Here is a 20233-nt window from a genome sequence, read left to right as displayed (position 1 = left end):
TATCTGATGAAATATACCAAATCCATGTGATTATTTTTTGCTAAACAGCAGCTATGCTAATTCTCTTCTCTCCTCTCTCCTTCCATGTTTTCAGACAATGAAGAAAAAGATTTCAGATGACAGCAACTTTGGATCAACACAAAAAAAATAACCTAATATTGTAATATTATCCTTATATCCTTAATATTACCCTTATATTGTAATTATTACGAGCACAAGTCAGAATTGCTGACTAACACGTTTATTGTCTTAGCTTAACTGAATACATCAAAATAACTAGCCACATAACATACACTATATTATAATTTTTTTGTTTTTGTTTTACTTGTATTTAGAATTTTCACTTCATTGAGTTGTGTTGTAGGGTTAACAGAAATGTCCGTAAAATTACTGGATAATGTCCTGGTAATGAGCTGCCAGTACTTTTTCCATTATTTACGGATTTACTTTTACAGTGTACTTTGATAGTCTAATCTCTATCTGATAACTGAACACTTCCCAAATTGGAACATTGAAACAAGCATTTATTTATTTTTATTTTTTTTTTGTAAAGTTGCTTTGAAACAATATGTATTTTGAAAAGTGCTATTCAAATAAATAAACTTGAATAAGCACTTCTTATTACAAGTATGCAAAGATGGTTGGTGCATGTTCCCAAATGCACGTTAAAGCGACCCCAACTCAGAGCAGATGCAGAGTTTGTGTGGAGCAGCATTTACTGTGAACTGAGCCGCTCTGATACTGCAAACACCTGAGGACAGTGTCATGCTTCACACTGAACACGCAGCGCATATATTTATAAAGTCAATCGCAGTCTTTGCAATTTGATAATGCCGCTAAGCCATATCCCAATTTGGGTTGTATTCCGATTAATTGTGCAGCCCTAAAGCACAGCATTTGTTCCACAATAATATGAAAAAATAAGCCCCATTGAAAATGCAAAATAAAAAAAAATGCAATTGTCAAAATGGCCCCTCCTAATTGGCTTGTTTAGACAGGCAGACATACGGAGGTGTCTGAGAGACAGGGGATCAAATAGTGGGTGATCTTTGAGAAATGTGTTTGCCTGTTTGTCTATGACTCCGACCTTAGGCCTCCAAATGCCACCAAGATCGTGATCAGCAGAAGTTTGGCTCTGTTAGTGATGTCACCCCCACAACACCTCCTACCCCTTCGGCTGGGCTGCGGGGGAGAGCGTGAGTGAAATGTAGACAGAGCAAAACACACGCAGAGGGAGAGCGAGAGATGGGCCACTCATGAAACCGTTTCCTAGGTGATGAAGACTTTAACTCCAAGAGGCGGTTGAGATGAAGTGGCAGGAGCTCTGCTGGAGAGGGCGAGAGTGCCGGCCAGCATCAAACATCCTACACCTGGGTAACACATGCACCGTATCGACGTACAGTACATCCTACGTTTGCTCCCACACTACCTACATACGCGTGAGTAAATTCTGTGAGTCACGCATGGCCCGTTCATCTACGCTGAGAAAAACATTTAGAACATTTTACAAATACAAAAGAATCTTCCAGATTTCTGACATCATGTTGCACAAAAGTAAAGTCCTTGAGAAAATTGCCTGATGGCTATTTCTTTCTCAGACAATACATTTCCATACTAATAGCACTGAAATGAGATCTGTAATAACATTTGCATAATTTAGATAGCTCGGCAAGTACCTCTCTTTCATCACGGACATAAGAATACCTACATGCTTATCTTTGTTTACTTCTGCCTGAGCACAAACCCAATGAGATCAGGACTTGAGCAAGAACTGGAAATAAACATATAGCCTGTTGCATAAATTAAGCACACATACAGTAGTATATACAGTATATACAGTATATATATATATATATATATATATATATATATATATATATATATATATATATATATATATATATATATATATATGAAGACTTCAGATGCAAAAGCCTCTAAGTGCCATCTGAAATCATCTAAAATGAGCATTTTTATCAAGCTCGTATGTTTAGGTTCAGTAATTTCACTTTAATGGCAATTAATAGGTCCTTTTCATTGCCATTAAAGTGAAATTACTGAACATAAACATACAAGCTTGATAAAAATGCTCTATATATAGCACTGGATCCTGTTCTCTGCAGAATTTGCTTTCACTGATATTGACACAACATTGCCAAATGACCACAGAAACCGCACTGCATTGCACAGACTGCCGTTAAGTCATTTTCAATGCAAGCCTGACACAGACACTGTCCATTATCCTGCCCTCCTTATAAATCTATAAATAGACCAGAATTTCCAGCCTATTATTGTGTAATAATAAAACAAAGCCCACAACATCTACCAAAAATCATGTCTGTAGCTTAGAGATTGTCACTATCAACCCAGCAACAGATCCACTTTTTGAATTAAAGCCCTTTAATTGGTCCAGAGTGGACAGTTGCTGCTGAAGGGTTTAACTGGCCTATGATAAAAAATGTATATACAGGTCCCAAAGCATATTTAATATATTGAAAAATTAAATATTTAACTTCTTTTGAATATTGATGAAGCATCATAATTTTTTGACAAGAAATCATGTAACTACAAAGGGAGCCAGAGGGGCTAAAGGTCCAGCAGGGGACTGTTGTAATATAATGTAAATATAGGAGCAATACTGATATGAAAAATGCAAATATCTTGATATAACAAGATATTTTAGGTGACTTTTGAGCACAAAATAACCACTTCAGCAAATGGCAGCAAATGTTGGTTTAGGAAGGTGGGGGATGTGATGCTTGTTTAGCACAACATCCCCTTTATCTTGTTTCATTCCAAGCTAAACTATTGTATTAGAACTCATTGAAAATGAACTTTATAGGCTACATCTCAGGGTTCCAACAATATGGGGACTTTTACCTCAAATACTGTCCATGCATGTATTTGGCTGAAATCAATGTGCAATAACAGTGGAAATCTCAAGTCTCCAAATATATGTGACAGTTTCAGGAATTCTTATTAGCTACATAAATCGACAATGTTTATTATAAACAATTACTCTATGTTCTAGCTGAAATTACCTCAGAACTAGCCTTTAGACATTGTCTGCAATGCTCTCATAGATCAGACATTGCAACAAACAGGTGTTTAGGAAAGTGTTTTTTTTTTTTTTTTTTGCTATTGAGTGTTTTGGCAGAAAATAACATCAAAAGGGCCTATAGCCCCGCTGTACCCTATCATGAAAAAGATAGAAGAGAATAGCAGCCATGTCTCTTATTGTCTGCAGCACCAAAACAAAAGCACCAAAGCTTTTCATAAAACAGCCCGTGCATCTGGAGCTGACTTGAGTGAACTTTAGAGCAATGAAAAAGTTTACATTTAGAAGGTAAATAAATCAAGAGAAGCATACTGCCCTATAAAAGTGATCATATTAAATCATGTTTTGTTAAAGATTAATGAATGAACACTGCAAATGTTACTGATTCTTAGCCTTTTGTCTTATGTATCCTGGCCAATATAACAATTATTCACTTTTTGTACTTTTTATGCAAGAGTATTGCACCACACAAATACAAACCCTATTATTATTATTATTATTGGTAGTAGTAGTGGTAGTATTTCTCTGGAACTGAAATTGTTAACATGTTAACTACAAAAATATGACATTACCTGAGTTTTTCTTTTGTGAAAAAAATATTTGTATGCACTGACAGCCATACAATTTTTATTTTAAATCATATTTTCTGTTTTATAGGTTTTACAAAGCAAGAATTAACCACTGTCATGCTACAGTAAGTACTGGCACACAATCCCAGTCTCTCTACCTGGGGCCTAAAGAGGATAAAAAAGATTGGGGATTCTGCATATCTAATCTTTTCCTGTTCATCTTTTCGGATCTTCACACAGTATTATGCATACAAAGTTTTTTTCTTTTCTTTATTTGTCAGATACAATATAACCCGCACCATCTCCCACATTTCCCCTTTATAATCAAATACTCATCACCCAAACTATATGCCACATCTTCAATTACTTAATCTGTAAATCTTCCCTCTAAACAGCCTGTAGAGGCTAGGCTATAAGACTCCCCAGGGACAGTATAAGCACTCTTCTGAATCTGACTGTGATTGCATCAAGCAGTTCTTCTACGGTACAACACACTTTCCTACCTTAAAACAAACTGATTCCAACTACCAATTCAGCGCACACACAAATAGACATGCTAACTAACATGAATCGTGTATGAGGTCTCATGACTTGTTCCAAAAGTGGGACAGCGTGTCAAGTAGATTTCTATGATGATCTGCATGGCATGTCGAATTGCACCTGTCTCGAGAAGCACTGGATATTAGTCCTGCTTGTCTCTGCGCCTTGGCAAGAGAAGCTGATTATGTATCTAATTTCTCACACTGTCTAATCTGCCCAGCACCGTCTACTCAAAATCATAATGAAATCTGTGATGAGGCTCTGATATGCATTAGCAGACCATTGTCAGCACTAATAGCCTCTTGTGCATTCTCACAATGACAGTCCACCTGGAGTTCTCCCAAACCACATTAAGAAAAGTTACAGTACAAACAGCACACAATAATCAGAATACTACTGTTTTTTATTTGTAACTGCAGTTGTTATGAATTAAATAGCTCTCTGTGTTATATTTTAATAGGAAGGAACCCTCTCAGAAAGGACGTGAAACATCATTCCAGGTCCTTTACGGTGCTATTGTTTGTTTTGCACCGGAACAATGTAAGGACAACGATGATAACAGTCAAGTGTATATAAGCAGGGTTGACAAAGTATTTTCTTTTAAAAAGCAGCACATGTATATGGAAAATGTAGCGCATATAGGTTATATTGCGCTGAAAACAGGAGTGGAACATGTGAGCATGAAGCTCATGAGCTTACCTCTCTCGATGTCAGTGGACAGCGACCTGGTGCTGAGATTAGGTGTATCGCTGACGGAGAAACACTCGGTTCATGTCGTTTGTTAACGCTGCTTCCGAGTCATTGCGACGATTGGGCAATTTTAAACTGACGTCACACACTGTCCTTGCTTTTGAACGCTGATTGGACATTTGATTAATCAATCAAAGCAAATCATAGATGATCCATGTAATCTTCACTCGGGGAGGTGCTCATGGTGCCCATGCGTTCTTGTATTTGTAGTCCAAACGGTTAGTCACACAATTGTCTAAAAAACAATGGAATTTGGTAAAATATGACAACCGTATAATGAAACCGCTTGCGGCTGACATATTCGTCTGTGAGGGCTGTGCAAGAGGACATGATGCATTATTAATGTACCAGCCTTTTCACACAGAGATTCAGTTTCATTAGCAGACTTTCACCCCATGCATGTTGTCGCTTGCTGCACAACACACTGGCAAATTGAATAAACCATTACGGGTTTGGATAAATATTGTATCTGCTTGTGACCGCGTATAAAAGGCATCATTTACTGTAACTAAAAAGACGATAAAGATTATATTTGGTCTATTCAGTTCAGTCATTTATAATAAATTCAAGTGCAACTCCTGTAATCTACCAGCAGAGGGAACTGCTAACCTTATTAATATCATTTTGTGAGCCATTGCACATAACAGAAGGGTGTGTTCGGTGTAAATAGGATGCAATGAATAAGAAGCAGATTTTGTCGAATAAAACAAACGAAACACTGTACTTAACATGTAGTCTAAAGCGTATATAATTAGAACACCGGCTTCCCAAAGCCATGGAAAAACCGGAATTATAACCTGGAAAAATAATAAAATCATAGAAATGTCATGGAAATATATATATTTTTTTAAAGATATGCTCAGCTTTATATATTTAATCGACAAGAGAATTTCATCCTGTTGGGGCAACAATATGGCATGAAAAAAAAAAAAAAAAAAAAAAAAAAAAAAGAAAGAAAGAAAAAAGTTTCCTACGCCCCATGAGGCCTTGCGTCAAACGTGGGAGCGTCTTCCGGTTCGAAGTAAACAAGCTGGACGTGACACTCATTCATTCAACAGTTGACAGTCATTCAAGATTGAACGATCCAAACTTGCGAACGTTTGTTTTTGTACTTAAAGATTTAAGATTCCGGCATCAATATTTCAACAATGTTTTACAATAAAAAAAGTTACAGTAATAGTAATGTATTAATTTATGTCAGGAGTGCACATCAATCATGCTAAATCTAACTGATATTTATATTGACATAAAAATAAAACACAGACCATTCAGTTGCGCATGCTTCCATTTATTTGCGATCACAAGAATGCACAAAAACAACTCCACTAAGGCTTTTAAATCCAAAGGCTTACACATTTAGAAATATATTGATAACATGCCCTATGTTTACGTCACTTTTCTGAGCATTTCTATTTATTTTCCTCTAAATTATGCGATGATTGCTATCCGAGGATGTTTGCGGGATCTCTCTATCCTGATCCTGATCCTTTCAGCCAGAGCAACAGAGGGAGCTCATGAGAAGACAACAGGAGTTATGAGTTATACGAGTTAACCGGAGTGTGTGAATCTGTGAAAGATATGCATTTGTCAGGAATCAACAGGCATGGAAGAGACAGATAAAACATTAAACCAAATAAATACACGATTATAATAACATAAGAATTGTCTTCATTCCTCAAGCAGTCTCTGATATTTTCCATAAACGTGTGTATTTATTATCGCAGTGGTTAACATAAGAAGCCTTTAGCATCGCATATATGACAGTGGAAACGCGACTGGCTCTGGCACGCACGACACATTAGGAGTAAAATATCACATCGCTTTGGTGCATCAGTGACGGGTGAAGTACAGACAGCGGGTTGTTCATGTATTGCAGGGTCAGGATGCTCTAGTCATGCAGCAGCACTTTTGTGGAAGGTCAGTAAAGTAAAGAGCAATTAAGGACACGAAAACTGTTTATTGTATTGTGATATTATTAACTAAGAATGTAGTAAACTGAGATGTTGTCCCTGAACACCGTAACGACATCTCTCATAAAGATTTGCAACTTTACAAAGTTAACAATGATCCAAAAAACACTTAACGTTAGCCTCTTCGCTAATTAGCACACAAAATACCATTGGTATGCCTTACCGGAAGTTGTACCCACGTTCTCTTTTACAGTATCTATGGGTTTTTTTGAATGGGTTTTTGCTAAATCGCCTGAAATAAGGTCTGTGGTTAACAAAGCCTCTAAATACTTTCACGTTTTAATCTATGACATAAAACACACCAGTTAACCCACTTGTGATTTTTTTGCTAACAAATTGCTAAAAGGGACTAACGTTACTTCCTTTGGCGGGGACTTTAGACGTCATCATGACAAACAGGACATTTGGACTGCATTTCTCATGAAAAAGTGGATAAGTACTCATACACGACGCAGATCATAATCAGTGAGCATGTTTCTAAATAGAGTTGTTTTCTAAATAAAGTTTGAGGACGCTTGGTGGTGACGACGTTGATCCGCGACCATGGTGTGCTGTAGTCCGTTTATAGCCTACTGTTAGCCTTTTATATCTGATGACTTTATTTAGGCTTCAAAATCTATAAATGTTGTGTTAACTTGTAAAGATTATCTTGATAGACAAAACGTGTAAGTGTCATAACCCTTTGTTAAACACAGAGCTTATTTTCTGCGATTTTCCAAAAGTCTATGGGAAAAATGAATAGGCTTTCAATCGAGGGAACTGGGTTGGCCTACAAAAACGCGTCATCCCTGGGGCACTCTATTGTGTTTGTTAGTTTCATTTTCATGGACTTTTAGTTTGTTTTCATTAATCACGTGTTACTTTGTTTGAGTTTCCATCCGCTCATCAGTTTCCATGGACACTAATCTTCATCACAGCTGTTCATCATTTAGTTCATCACCATGCGTATTTTATGCTATCTTCATGCGATACGAGTTTCCTAGGTAAAAACTGCACATGAACGCCCTCCCATTTCGAAACTTGAATGTGATGAGCTCGTAATCACCACTTTAGTGGGAATTATCACATTTCTGATAGCACGTGAAGCCAGCATTAGTTTCTCGCCTTCACTCAGTGTTGGTCCGGTCTTGTTTGTGTTTGCTGCCTCAGTAATGAACCTTCTATGGATTACTGTGTGGATTTTTATTAAACTCTGTTTTGAATCATCAACATCTTCATGTCATCTGTCTGTTTGCAACCCCTGCTTACAGAAGACTGGACCTGAAATGGATTATGTATATAATCCAGCAGCAAAATCAAATTTATTTTTATACTTTATAATTAGTATCTATATATAGGCTATGACACTAGAGCGATATCACTTATAAAATATAGTCTACATAATATATTTAAAATATATTACACTATTTTTTTTTTTTTCTTTTTAATTTGCTTTTAGACCTACTTGCTAAAATTGATTTTATGTTCATTACATTTCTCAAACAATTTGCCATTGATAAGTTTTCCCCCGCCCGTTTGTGATTGTGATGTCATCTCATTATACTGACGGTCGCGCTACCAGCTCTCTCAGTGTCAAACTCTTGAACTGGACTTTTCCAGCGGTGTCGAGCTCTTAGTCTAAAACATGGGTAAGTCATTGCTTTGTCGTTTTAACTAAGATCGAGAAGACGACTTCAAAAAGTCGCTGTGGCGAACTGAGGTGTGTAAAATGCAACTGTTTTGATTCAACAAGTTTCTACTTACTAAGAGAAAGACCGTAGTGTGTTTCATTCACAAAGTAAGCTTAAATATATTAAAGTAAAAGATCACTGAAACAATGTAATGTTTGTTAGAATTTACTTTATGTTGTTCCAACTTTCTATCACAAAATGAGATAGAAAATCGGAAAATGTAAGTCTCAGTCAGTTACTGTACACTTCCATTGCATCTTTTCTTCATATAGGCTATTGAAAGTAAATGGTGACTGTCATTCTGTAAGGTCTCTTGTTGTGCTCTGTAGTAAAAGTCATATATGGTTGAAGCAACATAAGAGGTTGTAGTCAGTATTACTTACTGATATTGCTTTTTATTGATATTACTTTTTTCCTATTACTTAGGAAACCGATGAAGCATTTTTAAAAAGATATTAAGTTTGTCTCCCTTTCAGTTTGTAGGCATGTAGTATGTGTAAGCAAACATGCCTTTCTCTATTGATACCGATTTAAGTAGGCTGGTAAATTGCCTAAACTCATAAACTCAGATTATGGTGATTGTACCTGGTGCAGTTAAGGAGAACCAAATGTCGTTCAGACATTGAGTTTACAGCAACATATTATAAACTACTTTCAAACAGTTGACAGACTAGTGTTCTCAGCTCTTTATCAGTGACCAGACACGAATTGACCTAAACAAGATGTTTCCCCACATCCTGTTTATTATTATTATTATTATTATTATTATCAAAGCTATGCAAACACGACAGGAAAAGATGTATTATTGTCAGGAAAGCTCATCAAAAATACAGGAAACTGCCACATCAGCTATGGAACAAGTGAAAATAGATGTGCGGAAAGTTTCCTCACTAATCAAATGCACCTTGTTTGTAATGTGCAGCAGTACTGACCACCTGCTACAGAATCAATCACAGCTCCTTTAAAACTGTTAGACCTGCTTCAGAGCACAAATTGAATAGATTCTTTCTAGGCACAAAACATTTTGTTCTTATTATAAGTGTTTTAGATATGGGTCTTGGCATTTGGAAAGCACTGCTGTTCTGAGGCTTTCACTCCATGCTCTGTTTACCAGTTATAGTTGGATTATGAAAAATGACAACACTCGTTTGTGCTGAAGAAAGACCGACTTTGTTGAAGCTCTCATTCATGGTGTCTGCTGATGGCCTGTCCCCTCTGTGTTCTCTCTAATATATGCACGGAGTCACATGAGGGATAAATAGCCACATTATGTCTCTCTGTTAGCCGCCTCCAAACATTCTCATCTTGTGTGGGGTCCTTTGATAATTCTGACAAGCGCCTCTGTTTTTGTGAGACTGCCCTCCCCTCCCACCACCCTGTTCTCACTCTCCTTTCACTGGTTGTCGGTTGGTCTAATGAGCAGAACATGGGTTTGGGTTTATGGGGTTCAGGGAATTAAAGCTGGAAAGCTGTCTCCTAGGCCGCAGACATGTCCTGTTACAGATGTCCAGTTGAAAGGTCAGCCAGTGCCTTTGGCGTGTGTATGTGTCTTTGTGTCAGGGTATAAGTGCAACGTGTGCCACTGCCACACCGATATCTGTTAAAAGGAGGCAGTAGCGGAAACCGAGAGCCTGTATTTTTGCCATATGGTAATGAAGAGGGAGCACAATATGTTGTGAAACGTATATCGTCTGCGTGACACAGCTGTTCAGTTGCTGTGCTGAATCATTGAAACAGTGCTGTGCTTGTAGTGGGCGAATAAAATAATTCAAAAATACAATTCATATAGATACAATGACTATATATATATATATAATATTATTTTTTTTATTTACATTTTTGATTATTACTGACATCATATGAAAATGAGCCTTATTTAAGAATGAAATGAAAATCTTAAGTTTGTCTTTTATTATTAGCTCTTAGAGAAAAATATTTTACCAAAAAATGCTTCACTGCTTGCTAATTAATATTTGAAAAACATTTGTCCACCAAATCAAAATTATCTATTACAGACGCTTATGGCTGTTTGTTAAGAGAACTTAAAAAGTTAGTTCACCCAAAAATGAAAATTCTGTCATTTATTACTCATGCTCATGCCGTTCCAGACCCATAAGACCTTTGTTAATCTTTGGAACACAAATTAGGATTTTTTTTTTTTGTTGAAATCCAATGGCTCAGTGAGGCCTTCATAGGGAGCAATGACATTTCCTCGCTCAAGATCCATAAAGGTACTAAAAACATATTTAAATCAGTTCATGTGAGTACAGTGGTTCAATATTAATATTATAAAGCGACAAGAATATTTTTGGTGTTCCCAAAAAACAAAATAACAAATTATTTAGTGATGGCTGATTTCAAAACACTGCTTCCGGAAGCTTTGGAGCATAATGAATCAGCGTGACGAATCACCTGTTCGGAGCGCCAGAGTCACGTGATTTCAGCAGTTTGGCGGTTTGACACGCGATCCGAATTATGATTTGATACACTGATTCATTTGTGCTCCGAAGCTTCCTGAAGCAGTGTTTTAAAATCGGCCATTACTAAATAAGTCGTTATTGTGTTTTTTTTTTTTGGCACACCCAAAATATTCTAGTTGCTTTATAATAATCATATTGAACCACTGTACTCACATTAACTGATTTAAATATGTTTTTAGTACATTAATGGATCTTGAGAGAGGAAATGTCATTGCTCCCTATGGAGGCCTCACTGAACCATTGGATTGCAACAAAAATATCTTAATTTGTGTTCCGAAGATCAACGAAGGTCTTATGGGTGTAAAACAGCACGAGGGTGAGTAATTAATGACAGATTTTTTGGGTGAACTAACCCTTTAATGATATTTATGAATAATTCAGGAATAATTCATATTTAAAAAAAAAAAAAAAACTTTTTACCTTGAAAAATGTTTTAAAAACTTATTAATTAATAATTATTAAGATATATTCAAGTTGTAAGGAAAGTGTCCTTACATTTAAACTTTTCTTGACAATGGTATTAAAGTTTTTTATTTATTTATTTTTTATATATACCATATAAATAAAGAGTACTTTTTAAAAGATTTTGGCACATGTATTTTAAACTAGATTTTAAAAGCTATTTCTAATCTTTTTTCCTTTCTTTCTTTTTTTTTTTTTTTTAACACTAATATATGTACATTGACCCAATTAATAGGAACAAAGTTTTGCTGAAAACAAACAGAAATTGCCGGCTGGCACAATGTATTCACTCAGCTGGCATGCTGCTTAAAGGCCCGTTAACATCAAGAATGATTACAATAAAAATGATCTTACAAGCAATTATAACTACAATGACATAGAGGAACGGTGTCATTAGAATCACTTTCAGAGCATTTTTTTCAATAAATGTTAAAGCATTGAGATTTAATCAAAATCAATCTGCCTTTTTAAAGCATGTGCTATAATGTAACTGCAGAAGTGTGCAATAAACGTGACGTCATTGTCCTAATGTAGTTACGCTAATATATAGTAGTTAATCATTGTTATCGTTTTTGTTCCCTATAATGGAAGAAGTGACTGTGTGGATGTGGTTGCCCTTTCTTCCTCTGTTTCCTGTATGGAATGTCAAAGAGAAAATTTCAAAAACAGACAATATATCCTCAAAGCTGGCCAAATCTGTGAAAACTGGCTTGTATCCTACATATTTTCCTTCCTTTGTCCTCTTCTGAGACAGTTTAATATTTCCAAAGGAATAATAAACAGTTTTCAGAAGAGATTGGAGTTCAGTTAGGTTTGAGCCACCCTCACATTTCCATGTTTTCATTCCCCCTTCTGAGACTGAGGTTTTGATTTATTTTGGTTGAAAACAAATCTGCTGGCTCATGCAATCACCGCAGTGAATCTTGAGGCATTGAGTGATTTCTGTAGTGCAGTAAGAACCTTCCCCTTGAAATCCACCCACTGGTAGTTTAAGAGGAAGCTCTGGATTTTCTGTGTCCCTGAGCAGTATTTAAACTCCATGATCCCAGACCAGGAATAACAAAATTTGGATATGTGTTTGATCAAATTTTATTAAATAGCCTGGTGACTATAAGCTCAGACTTGCAAATTAATTTGTTTTTTTTTATAGTGTCCTAATAGCCATGGATCTTCTAAAATTAATGTTCTTAAAAAGCATCACCTCTGAGGAAAACATAAGACAAAAAGACCGACATTTATTGATCCCCGAGGGAAAATGTAGGGAACTTAAGTCATTTTAAGAACTTTAGACACTTATGCAACTGTGTCTAAACCAGTAAAATAATAGTAGACATATCATGGCCTGCGGTGAATTCTCACAGTATGTCAGTCTAGTGATGCAAGTCTTTAGTGGAAACTAGACCCTGGAGCAGTATCAGCTGCTGATGGGAAATACAGACATCTTTGCTCAGTTAGTCTACTTACTGACTTTAGTCTATGGCCAGAATAAATCAAATTTCGATGAGATGAAGATTGTTTAAAAAGGAAACTGTGCACAGTGTAGTCCATTGTATTGTTCCCTTTTATTGTATCCTGTTGTTCCATGTTTCTTCTAGTTCTTGGTATTTCTAATCTTAAAGGCTTTGGGTGTAGCCAAGTCCACTGTATTGTGACCAGGGCTCTATTCAATACCCTGTGGAATCCATGCAATGTGACGCAACCGACCTGACCTTTCAGTACAATAGCTACTGTAGCAACGCTCAGGGTCAGTTAAGTAACAAACACAACGACACATGCCGAAACAAAAACTTCACATCTTGAATCTGTGTTTCAATCAGTCCTAAGAATAACAGTCTGTTATGTTTGAGTCATATGTGCATTTCAATTTCATTCTATTCTACATGTTTTACATGATTGTTCACTCAAAAATGAGAATTCTGTCCTTATTTACTAACCCTCTTGTTGGTCATATATGCTGTATTTTTTATTTTTTTCCATGGAATGCGAAAGAAGAATTTGAAGAGTCCAAAAGTTCCCTTTCGATACTTCACTCGTACTGCGTATGGGGAAAGGTCTCCCTTTTTCCCCGCTGCTGAAGCCTTTTTCAATAACGCAGTGTAACTGCACCGTCATTGGTTCACTCATAGACAAGTTGTTGAACCAATGGCGGCGCGGCATAGCTGCGCGGCCTATGGCGACAAAGCGCGCGAATATTCCCGCCGAAATGGGCGGGGTATAGGGCTATATAAGCAGGCGTTTCGCCATAGGATTTCAGTGTTTTCTCCTTCAGCGACGACATCTACTTCTCTTCGCTGATCTCCGCCTGAAGCCGAAGAAGCTCGCCGCCTTCTGCTCTCGCCGCCGTCTGAAGAGGCTCCCGCAGCGGACTCGCCTGGACTCGCCGGTGGAAGAAAGCGCCGGCGCCCTCGCGGACTGCAGCTTCTAGCGCCGTCGCCGAGCCGCCGCCTCCCGCTTCCCGCTTCCGGCCGCTTCCTGTGCGTCCCCTGCCGCCATCCGGCGCGCCGCCTGAGAGCTTCATCCGCGGCTTAAACGCCGCTCTAAAAGAGCGATTTCCAGCGGTTTTCACCGCTTTAAGAGCTTCCGCGGCCCTCGCCGCTCTAAAAGAGCCACCCAATTGCCGTTTTCACGGCAGCGGCGTCTCACGATGCCCCGCCACTCATGTGGTACTTGCAGGGCCCCCCTGCACGACGACGATGGACACAGCGAGTGTGTCGCTTGCCTGGGCAAGCCCCACGCAGACGGCGCGCTCGCTGGAGACTCATGCCCGCACTGCGAGTGTATGAGTCTCGCTTCCCTGCGCTCGCGGGTCGCCTTCTTCACTGAGGGCGATCTCGCCGCTCGCGCCCTCCCGTCTCCTTCCTCCCGCGGTCCGGCGAGGAAAAGACAGCGGGGTAGAGCGACTCAGCGCCAGGAGTTGAGCGAGCTCACGCCGGCCCAGCCCCCGCGTGCCTCGCCCTCTCCTCCCAGGGAACTCTCTCCAGTTCTGTTCTCTCGCCCTGAGCAGCGTCCCTCCGCAGAAGCGAGTGACCTCGTCTCATTCGGGGGAACAGACGACGAACAAGACGACTCCATGTCTCTTGCGGCTTCCGAAGCGGAAGGATGGGCTGGCGAGCCGGAAGACCCCGCTCCACCGCCTCCCTTGGAACCCATCGAGCATGGCCAGGGCATGGATGCCGAGCTCTTCCGCATCCTGTCTAGAGCCGTTGAAGAGCTGGACCTCGAGTGGGCCCCTCCAGAGGAGCCGTCTCGCAGCCGCCTGGACGAATGGTTTCTGCCAGGCCGCCGCCAAGCACCTCGCCAGCGTTCAGCGCCCTTCTTTCCTGAGGTCCACGAAGAGCTGACGAAGTCGTGGCGCGCTCCTTACTCTGCCCGCCTCCACACTACGCACCGCTCCGCCCTCACCGCCGTCGACGGCGCCGAGGAGAAGGGATACGAGCGCTTGCCACCCCTAGATGAAGCGGTGGCTGCTCACCTCTGTCCTCCCGCGGCTGTGGGTTGGAAGACGAAGAGGGCCCTTCCTTCCAAGCCCTGTCGGACCACCTCTACTCTGGCTGGACGGGCTTACACCTCGGCGGGCCAAGCTGCCTCTGCGCTCCACACCATGGCCATATTTCAAGCATTCCAGGCCAAACTCCTCCGCTCTCTGGATGAGTCTGGAATCGACGCGCCAGCCTTCAAAGATCTCCGCAGCGCCACGGATCTTGCCCTGCGAGCTACGAAGGCTACGGCCCAGGCCATCGGTCGTTCCATGGCCAGCCTGGTCGTGTTGGAGCGCCACCTGTGGCTCAACCTAACGGAGATCAAAGACCTAGACAAGACGGCCTTCTTAGACGCCCCGGTCTCGCCTTCTGGTCTCTTCGGGCCTGCAGTGGATGGCTTCACTGAGCGCTTTACTGCCGCGCAGAAATCGTCTCAGGCTATGAGGCATTTCTTGCCTAAGCGCTCCAGCTCCGCTTCTGCGTCTAGCCGCCCCAGGACTGCGCCGGCTCAGCAGAACAAACCAGCCCCACCTGCAACACAGGCAGCGCCGCCCAGGAGCATCGCCAGCGCTCGCGCCCTGCGAAGCGCCCTCCCTTCCCGAGGCGCCAGGGACCCCGGCCCAGGATTGTGCTGGACCCGGTGCCTCCGAAGTCGTCCTGATTCGTCGGACAGGAAGAGGATGGGGGACCGTCCCGTTACGACCGGACCACCCCAAAAGCTCCCACGGGTAATTTCCCCTCCGCCTCGTTTATTTCCGGGCGTGGGAAACATACTTCAAGTGACAGCTGGGCCCACACCTGTTGCGCCCATCTAAACGCCGTTTTCACGGCGGAAAAATTTTTACCTCATCACAAAAAGAGCAAATTTCCTCTTCCACCCCTCGCGGTGTACGACCCTCTCAACGGCGGTCTGTCACCCAACATTATTCAACCCCTAGCCACTCGGGCCGAGGCCTGGCAGGCCATCCCCGATGTGTCAGAATGGGTCATGGGGATCGTAAACCAGGGCTACTCGCTCCAGTTTGCACGACGGCCCCCCCGCTTCGCCGGGGTGCTTCAAACATCGGTCAATCCGGGACGACGCTCATGTCCTCCGGGCCGAAGTCATGTCGTTGCTGGAAAAAGGAGCTGTGGAAATGGTTCCTCCGTCAGAGAGCGAGACAGGCTTTTACAGCCGCTACTTTCTGGTCCCCAAAAAGGATGGCGGTCTCAGACCCATCCTAGACCTCAGGCTTTTGAATCACTCCCTCACGAGACGGAAGTTCAAAATGCTGACGCTGAAGCAGATCCTCGCGCACATTTGCCCCGAGGACTGGTTCTGCTCGCTGGACCTGAAGGATGCGTATTTTCACATCCAGATAGCCCCCCGTCACAGACGATTCTTGAGATTCGCATACGAAGGGGTGGCATACCAATATACGGTCCTGCCCTTCGGGCTGTCTCAGGCTCCCGCACTTTCACCAAGTGCATGGACGCGGCGCTTTCCCCTCTGAGACAGATGGGAATCCGGGTTCTGAATTATCTCGACGACTGGCTCATCTTAGCCCGTTCGCGAGACGAGCTGGAACGCCACAGATCCGTGCTCCTCAGCCATCTACAATGCCTGGGTCTCAGGGTCAACTTAGCCAAGAGCTCGCTATGCCCCACTCAACGAATCTCGTTTCTGGGAGCAGTTTTCGACTCGGTCCGTATGACGGCAGTAGTCTCGCCAGAGCGCGCCCTGGCAATTCAGCAGCTCACGGCATCTGTCACGAACAAAGCCTATCTCCCTCTGAAGTTTTTCCAGAGGCTGCTAGGGCTGATGGCTTCCGCCTCCCCGGTGCTGCAGCTAGGCCTTCTTCGGATGCGGCCTCTTCAGTACTGGTTGAAGTTCCGGGTTCCTCCCAGCGCATGGCGGCACGGCCGCCTATGTCTCAAGGTCAATCGGGCCTGTCTTCTAGCCCTGAAACCTTGGATGGATCCAGTATGGTTCCAACGCGGAGTCCCTTTACAGGCGGTCTCACGGAGGACGGTGCTCTCAACAGACGCCTCCAACTTGGGCTGGGGCGCTGTGTGCGAGGGCAGACCGGCCTTCGGCTCGTGGAGCCACGAGGAAAGCCATTTACACATCAACTGTCTAGAGATGCTAGCAGTGATGAAAGCCCTTCAGTTCTTTCAGGCTTACTTGACGGGACGTCATGTTCTAGTTCGGTCAGACAGTATGACGGTGGTGTCATACCTGAACCACCAAGGCGGTCTTTCGTCCAGCCGCTTATGCGCTCTGGCGAAACGTCTGCTGGAATGGGCTCTTCCGAGGCTTCAGTCGCTCAGAGCGACTCATGTTCCTGGCAGGAACAATCTGGGTGCGGACATGTTGTCACGGAGCAACATCCCCCTCCGACGAGTGGATGCTCTACCCCCAAGTGGTCCTCACGATCTGGGAGTTCTTCGGGAAGGCAGAGGTAGACCTCTTCGCCTCAGAAGACAACTCTCATTGCCCAACATTTTTCTCGAAGGAAGTAGATGCTCTGGCCCACACATGGCCCAGCACGCTCCTTTATGCTTTCCCTCCGATCGCACTGATCCCCCAGGTCATCAGGCGTATCAGAGAAGACCAGCACAGAGTCCTTCTGGTGGCTCCCGCTCTGGAGGAACCAGGTTTGGTCCTCAGAGCTATTCAGGCTCTCTCTAAGAGCCCCGTGGCCGATTCCCCTGAGACGGGACCTCCTCTCTCAGGCAAACAGAACAATCTGGCACCCACAGCCGCAGCTCTGGGCTCTGCACCTCTGGTCCCTCGATGGGAGCCGACTAGCCTCCCCGAGGACGTCCTAAATACCATTTCTCAGGCTAGAGCCCCATCTACGAGGCGCCTCTACGACCAGAAGTGGTCAGTCTTTGTTGATTGGTGTTCAACACGCAACATAGACCCTGTGGAGAGTGACGTATCTTCCATACTGTCTTTCCTCCAAGAACGCTTGGAAATGGGGCGCTCCCCTTCCACGCTTAAGGTTTACGTAGCAGCCATTGCAGCGTTCCACGCTCCTATTGCTGGCCAATCGGTGGGACGAAACGGGCTCGTGATCCGTTTTTTGAGAGGTGCTAGGCGTTTGAATCCTCCTCGCCCTCTCACTATTCCCTCCTGGGACCTCTCGTTGGTCCTCAGGGCCTTGAAAGGAGCCCCATTTGAACCAATGGGTTCAGCCGACCTCAGGCCCCTAACGCTAAAAACCGCTCTGCTACTAGCACTAGCATCGGTAAAGCGTGTTGGCGATTTGCAGGCCCTCTCCGTGAACCGTGCGTGCCTCGAATTCGGGCCTGGTGACTCTAAGGTCGTTCTGAAACCTAGGCATGGCTACGTCCCTAAAGTGCTCTCAACTCCGTTTAGAGCTCAGGTCATCTCGCTCTCTGCTCTTCCTCCTCGGCGGACGAACCAGAGCTGCAGCTACTCTGCCCAGTCAGGGCATTGAGGACCTACATAGACCGATCACAGTCTTTCAGACAGTCAGATCAGCTCTTTGTTTGTTTTGGCGGCCGCACCAAAGGGTCTCCGGTCTCGAAACAACGCATTTCCCGTTGGATAGTGGATGCTATTAACCTGTGCTACTCCTCACTGGGCACTAATTGCCCCATAGGAGTCAGGGCCCACTCCACTAGAGGAATGGCTTCCTCGTGGGCTTGGTCCAACGGAGTTTCCATCCAAGACATCTGTGAGGCGGCCGGCTGGTCTTCGCCGTCCACCTTTGTCAGGTTCTATCACCTCGATGTCCCGACCTTACAAGCTCGGGTCCTGTCGGTGTGATTAGCGGCTTCCAACAGGTCCCGCTTCACGCCACCATAGGAAGTATCTTCCTTCAGTGTAACCATGGGTTCGGTTAGGCTTTGCCTCCGCTTGTCCTTTTTGCCCCCCTCTGGGTGGCCAAATGCAAGCTATATCGTTCCCAGCCGTGGCACGGCGTGGTTGAATTCGTTCCCCATACGCAGTACGAGTGAAGTATCGAAAGGGAACGTACTCGGTTACTAACGTAACCTCGGTTCCCTGAGATACGGAACGAGTACTGCGTCACTTGCCGTGCCACGAGGCTGCGGCTCAGGGTCGTCGCTTCAGTCGATTGACACTGAAATCCTATGGCGAAACGCCTGCTTATATAGCCCTATACCCCGCCCATTTCGGCGGGAATATTCGCGCGCTTTGTCGCCATAGGCCGCGCAGCTATGCCGCGCCGCCATTGGTTCAACAACTTGTCTATGAGTGAACCAATGACGGTGCAGTTACACTGCGTTATTGAAAAAGGCTTCAGCAGCGGGGAAAAAGGGAGACCTTTCCCCATACGCAGTACTCGTTCCGTATCTCAGGGAACCGAGGTTACGTTAGTAACCGAGTACGATCTTGCTCCAAAAGATGATTAAATAATTAAATAAAATAAAATAAAAAAAATATATATAAATGCAATCTATATGACTATTGACATCAAACTTGATGGATCTGCAGCAAACAACAAGATTTACGGATAATAACTTTAATTTCATTTTGTTCATCACATAAAATTATCACATTACTTCAAAAGAATATGAATATAATGAAGTCATATATCAAATGGACTACTTTAATGGTGCCTTTAATGTGTTTTTTTTTCTCTAATTTTTGGTAAAAAAAAAAAAAATTGAATTGCTGACTTAGTAAATTACAAAATAGTATTATTATTATTTGGTGAATTGTTCACTGAAGTATTTAGAATTTTTTAAATTAGAATGACTTTGATTATTGTGATCTTTATGAGGGCACACACACACACACACACACACACACACACACACACACACACACACACACACACACACACACACACACACACACACACACACACACACACACACACACACACACACACACAGGTTTGTTTTGCTATATTAGTGGGTAGTTTGCTACCACCTAACCCAACCCCTATTCCTAAACTTAACCATCACAGAAACATGCACATCATTAGATTTAAATAAAAACCTCTTTTGGCTGAGATAAAACTAGTGAGGACCAGTCAATGTCCTCGCTAGTGGGTTTTGAAAGCATTTCACAATATAAGTGAGGACATTTGGTCCTCACAAGTATAGCCAAAACAAGTACACACACACACACACACACACACACATGTTTGTTTTTGTGAATTGTGGGGACTTTCCATAGACTTCAATGCATTTTACACTGAACAAACTGTACATTCTATCCCCCTACCCTGCCCCTACCCCTAAACCTAACCCTCACAGGAAACTGTGCAAACTTT

The 20233-nt window shown here is 42.6% G+C and overlaps 1 protein-coding gene across 2 annotated transcripts in view; it reads left to right on the top strand.

The window, feature by feature from the left end:
* The first annotated feature begins 8415 nt into the window (after positions 1-8415).
* Positions 8416-20233, top strand: part of gpm6ab (glycoprotein M6Ab) — a 68453-nt gene continuing 56635 nt past the window's right edge. For both annotated transcript variants that reach the window (XM_067402831.1, XM_067402832.1), the window contains exon 1: positions 8416-8515. In XM_067402831.1, the coding sequence (XP_067258932.1) occupies positions 8512-8515 (4 nt within the window). In that variant the 5' untranslated portion in view covers positions 8416-8511. The remainder of the gene's footprint in view (positions 8516-20233) is intronic.

Source organism: Chanodichthys erythropterus, chromosome 12 (assembly GCF_024489055.1).
Source record: "Chanodichthys erythropterus isolate Z2021 chromosome 12, ASM2448905v1, whole genome shotgun sequence".
NCBI lineage: Eukaryota > Metazoa > Chordata > Actinopteri > Cypriniformes > Xenocyprididae > Chanodichthys > Chanodichthys erythropterus.
The sequence above is the reverse complement of the archived record's forward strand: the minus strand, read 5'-3'. Positions and strand labels throughout refer to the sequence as shown.